General features: G+C 42.3%; 1 protein-coding gene across 1 annotated transcript in view; it reads right to left on the bottom strand.

The window, feature by feature from the left end:
• CDK5RAP2 (CDK5 regulatory subunit associated protein 2) overlaps nucleotides 1-5,266 on the bottom strand; it is a 70,404-nt gene that overhangs the window by 12,256 nt on the left and 52,882 nt on the right. The window contains exons 29-31 of the mRNA XM_031057259.1: nucleotides 1,613-1,729; nucleotides 1,169-1,358; nucleotides 837-958 (exon numbers count right to left, since the gene is read on the bottom strand). Of these exons, the coding sequence (XP_030913119.1) occupies nucleotides 837-958; nucleotides 1,169-1,358; nucleotides 1,613-1,729 (429 nt within the window). The remainder of the gene's footprint in view (nucleotides 1-836; nucleotides 959-1,168; nucleotides 1,359-1,612; nucleotides 1,730-5,266) is intronic.

Here is a 5,266-nt window from a genome sequence, read left to right as displayed (position 1 = left end):
TTCAGGGTGCTCTCCAGACAGGGAAGGGGCTCAGCTGCACGAGGAGGGTGCAGCCACTCTCTAATGGCATCAGGAGCTCTGCAAGGAGAGTTCCTTCCATCCCTGGGCTCTGCCTCAAAGCCTCGTCCCTACAGGGCTCTTCTGCTGCAGCCAGGCAGCAAAACCAGTGGCTGCAGGGCATAACACGGAGCAGCAGGGAGAAAAAAATCAACTTTTAAGAACTTCCAGTGGGAAATTTGCTGAATGTGGTAAGGGCTTTTCAGCAATGAAAGCATCCCACTCTTTAGTTCAGCACACCAACAGCTACGTGGTGGCACAGCTTCCAAGGGGGAGGGAGAACTCAGGGGAGCTCCAGTCCTCCTCTAACTTTCAGTGACAGCAAAGTGGACATGAAATTATTAAACATCTAATTCAGAAAGCAGTGCCAGCACTTCTGCCAGCCCCAGGGAGAAGCCTCCCCCTCCACCTTCAGCAGAAGTTACCTGGGTAAGCAGGACCTGCAAGGATGCAGCAGCAGGATTTTAGAAGACAAGTAAATATCTAAGATCCCCAGGAAATTCATCCAGCCTGAGCCACTAAGTCTTCAATTCTGGTTTTTAGCTTAGCTAAAAAGATAAAGGAAACTTGGGGGTGTCTGGTCAACATCTGACACACCTCAGGCTTGCAGCCACCCCAAGGAGAAAGCATCTGAGCAGGACATTGTCAGCTCTCTTTGAAGAGCAGACACAAGCAGGAGCAAAGGAACAGTGACCCAGCCCTCCTGGCCTTTGACAAGAGCATGTTCAGAGGGAAGAGCTGCAAGGGCAAAGGGCACAGAGCCAACTGTGCATTTGTACCTGTCCCCTTCCTTCTTGCTTCTTCCAGCTTCTCATACACCTTGATCTCAGTCCGCAGCGACTGCAGCAACTTCTCATTCTCAGAGATCTGATGCTGCTTTACATTAATTTCTGTTTGCAACCTGTTAAGTCCCAATAAACAGCTCAGTTAAATTCTGATTTTTTTTTGTCCAGAATCTAAAATCCATTCCTCTTCCCCTCCATAATTCTTCCCTTGCCTTTTGAACATATCCATGCCCCTCATTAATATTAATGGCTACAGCTAAACAGATGCCTGTCACACTGACAACTTCTTCTCTAAATGAATTTTTAAGTGTGGACACAATCAATACCTGTTCAGTTCATTGCGACTGCTGTAAATTTGACATGTCAGGTATCTGATTTCATCTTCCTTTTGGCATATTTGTTTTTGCAACTTTTCATTTTCTTTCTTCATGCATTCATGGTCCTCGTGAAGATGCTCAATGACTGCATTCTTCTTAGAAAGAGATTCTCTTAACTTTTCATTTTCCTTTTGTTTATCTGAAACAAGAAGAAACACAAGGTATCTGCAATGCCCACAATGCACTAAGGCCATGATTTTTAACTAAATCAGCTTTTTCAGAGACTATTCCATTATTGCTAATCCCAGCCTGAATGTTTATACTTGAGCATGGAATTTCAGGGGTGCAAAGAATGGTTAAGTCAATTTAATGAGTGGACTGTGAATATTTTATTGTTTTCTGATCTGGGATGAGTTGCAGGCCACTCCTGTAAAGAACAGTTTACATTTTTACCTCTAGATCCTTTTGCTAGCATTGCATTCAGAACTTGATTTTGCTTCCTCAGGAAATGTATTTCAGAAGTCAGGGAATTATGCTGCTCTGAGCCATGGATAAAAATGTTTGCAGAACCTATAAATATATACATAAAAGATGATTTATGAGTCATCTCTGGGTCATTAAAGATTAAACTTTCCAGACAAGAACAATTTAAAAAATTGCAGAAAAACATGCTATAAAAGCTATTTCTCCTCTATATATTTTGAAGGTTATCACTACAGGCTAAAAGGCAGCTCAGGTTAATGCCAAGTAATCCAAAGCCCTGTGCAGCACAAGTGCCTCTCATTGCTGGGCAACCATCACTAAAATTGCAGAATTATCCCTGGCAGTCTTTACCTATCAGCTAAAATCCCAACAGGACAAAATGCAGGAGTATTTTGTGACACTGCCATGATTTGAAAAGAAAACTGTAGGAGGGTTTACCACGTATTTTAGTCTTGCTCTGCTCATAGTCCATTGTATTTAGTGAGAGAACAATGGGATTCTACCAGCTAATCCACAGGGGTTAATGCAGGGAGGCTTGTAAACAGTCTGGTGAGAGATCTCTTACCACACAGGCAAGAGCACAAGGCTGGAGTCACTGTCCTGGCCTCAGATTACAAATTCGGAGCCCATTTATGATCACAGGGATGAAGATTTATCCCTGTTAAATCTGTGTTTCTAACATTTAGATAAATAAGCCAGTCCTGATCACACAGCAGCCATGGGAGGAACAGGCCCCTCCAGAGCTCAACTCACCCTGTGTCTCCTCTCCTCACATCTCTGAGGATGAGATCCCCTGTCCTCCAAGGGCTGGATTTCCATCCAGATCCTCCTCAAGAAGCTCTGGGTAACTGCCAGGAATGAAATGTCTGACTTTGACAAACATAAGGCTGATGAATCCTGTTCTGAGGACCTTACTGCACTAGGCAGGTGACTCTAAGTGTTAAACCCTGCATGCAGCAGTTAAACCCCAGCCCAGGCAATCCTCAGTGCACTGCACTGGTGCAGCACAGCCTGCAAAGTGCCACATACCATTCCCAGGCTGCTGCCTCTGAAATGCAAGTTAAGTCATTGTTATTGCCCTTTGTAACCTTCTCATGGCCACTAAAACACTTCAGGACCCACCAGAATTAAAAGCATTTTTCAGCTGATTGGTTATCCCAGTATCTCCACACTTTAAAGCCTGAGATAAGTACATGAGTGTCAACTATTTGGTTAATAGAGAAATAACCAGCTGGCAGAAAAAATTAGCTGAATGTATGAGGAGGATGCCTTTCAGCTCTGGCAGTTCAATTCAATTTGATGTGCTGCACTTCCTCTGAGTAATCTCATTTTATTGTAATCCCAATTGAAGCTTTTACCCACTACCTAACTGGGATGTAGTGTGCCATGATATGAACCTCTTGTCACTGCTGAAAGACTCAAAGGCTCTGGAAGCCTGGCACTAATGGCATTTTACTATCTATATGTTAAAGAGTTGAGGCAGCTATGTGAACTCAAAAGGCTTTCTCCTTTCAGACTGTAACAAAGCAATCCAAGTTGAAGTGGCAAGGCTTGATGGTCTCATCTTGATTCTAATTTAATTTATTGCCCATCACCCAGCTTTATCCTACTTGAAAAGTTATGCTATTGCAGTTCTACTGAAAGGCTTTAGAATATAACTATTGGTTATCTTACATAATAAGGGATAATGTAGAGCCAGTGGTAATAGGGCCACAATCCCACAATTTGACCCACTATTGAGGCTGCTACTTCTGTGCAGAGCCCTGCTGACATCAATTACTCTCCCCACAGAGGCAAAGGTCCATCTAACCAGAGGAAAGTGGAGCATCAGGGCCCACAATTCCAATACACTTGAGTTTTCATTCTGTTTTGTGCTGAAAAAGTGAGTGCTAAGGAAGCATACCTTGAAGGTTTCAAAGGAAACACTGACTGAAAGAAAGGCACTATTGAAAATCACAGCAATGGGGAAGGAGATATTCACTCCCAGGGAAAGCAAAATAAAGGCATTCAAAAGCTGAAAAGAAGTCTGAGCAGAAACATCAGCTACTTGTGGGTTAAAAACAGCAAACAAACCCCCTTTTAATGTTAACTGCTGTTAAGAACATATGAAACCTAGGACACTCAAAATTAAACCTTTGATTTTATTTTGAAGCCTAACATTTGAAACTATTGAAGCAATTATTTTAGTCCTACTTGCACTGCAAGTCCCAGCTCTACAGGAATGATGTAGTCATTACCAGCATTTGAGTCATTTATAGGATACTGGAAACCCAGAGGCATTTAAATACTTAAAGAATCTAAATATTAAAAATAACATGGCAAGAACAGTGGGCAGATGTGTGTATATACAGCCATACAATATTTATGAGACTCAGAATGAGAATAAATCTATGCAATAACTTCTGTTGAACAAACAATTCAATATCATGAATTTAGTAGGTTGCCATAAACAATTAAGCATGTTACAACTTGGCCTCGTGTTTTAAAAGAAAAACAAACTAAGGAAGGATATTCAGTTAAAAGCAAAAATGGTGAATGCAAGTCACAGAATGGTTTGGGTTGGAAGGCACCTTAAGGTTGCCTTAGTTCCACCCCCTGCCATGGGCAGGGACACCTCCCACTGTCCCAGGGTGCTCCAGCCTGGCCTTGGAAATTTCCAGGGATCCAGGGGCAGCCACAGTTTCTCTGGGCACCCTGTGCCAGAGCCTCCCCACCCTCACAGGGAACAATTCCTTCCCAATATCCCATCTCAACCTGCCTTCCTTCAGCTTAAGGCCAATCCCACATGCCCTTGGGAATCCTCTCAGCTTCACTTCAGGATTTCTTTTTACACCAAAATTCAAAAAAAGCTCATCTATCGGGAAAAAGGAGCATCACTAGCAAGAGAGCATGTGCATATCTGATAGCATGAAAGAGATCTTTGATACAGAGAGAAACAAGAACTGAAAGAACACAGTGACAAAAAGGAGCTGTTCAAACAGGTAGCTGCTTTTTTCCTTTACTTTTCCAAATTTCTCCTGTACACATTGGTAGATGTGCTAAGGCAACAAGAAGACAGATGGAAGGCTTAAGACAGTTTATAAAGAAAATATACTTTCACTGCATTAATGGATGCCCTTGCCAGAATCTTTATGAAGCTGTAAAAGAGTTGGAAGTGTTTCAGTGTGGTTATTTCACGAGCACAGAATGCCTTTCCAGCAGTGTAAATACTTCAGGAATGAAATGGATGCTTTTTATCCACCTTTCCATCACTGTAAATTATCCCTGAAAGCAAACTGCCATGTGCAGGTTGCCTCCATTTAAACAACAACAGAAATGGATCATGGGGATGATGTAAAACATAATGAATCTAATGTCAATACCAGTGGAACTGAGGAAAAGGAAAGTATGTCTGTATTTATTACCTGCTTCCAGTCAGAGTAATATTGCATATTAATCAATTTTCCTATGGGGAAAAGGTGGGAAGGAGAGTGAAGCAAAGTGTAGAAAAATGCAGGGATGGGGTCCTTCAAAAGGTGTTCCAAAAGCATCTTTAGTGAAAGCTGGCTACTTGTGAAAAGCTTTAAATCCACCTCAGAGCTTGGCTTTCAGAGATGCTGAACACCAGAACAGAGAACAGTGGCC

The sequence above is a fragment of the Geospiza fortis genome, unplaced genomic scaffold, assembly GCF_000277835.1.
Source record: "Geospiza fortis unplaced genomic scaffold, GeoFor_1.0 scaffold27, whole genome shotgun sequence".
Classification (NCBI taxonomy): Eukaryota; Metazoa; Chordata; class Aves; order Passeriformes; family Thraupidae; genus Geospiza; species Geospiza fortis.
This window is presented reverse-complemented; position numbering and strand designations above follow the sequence as displayed.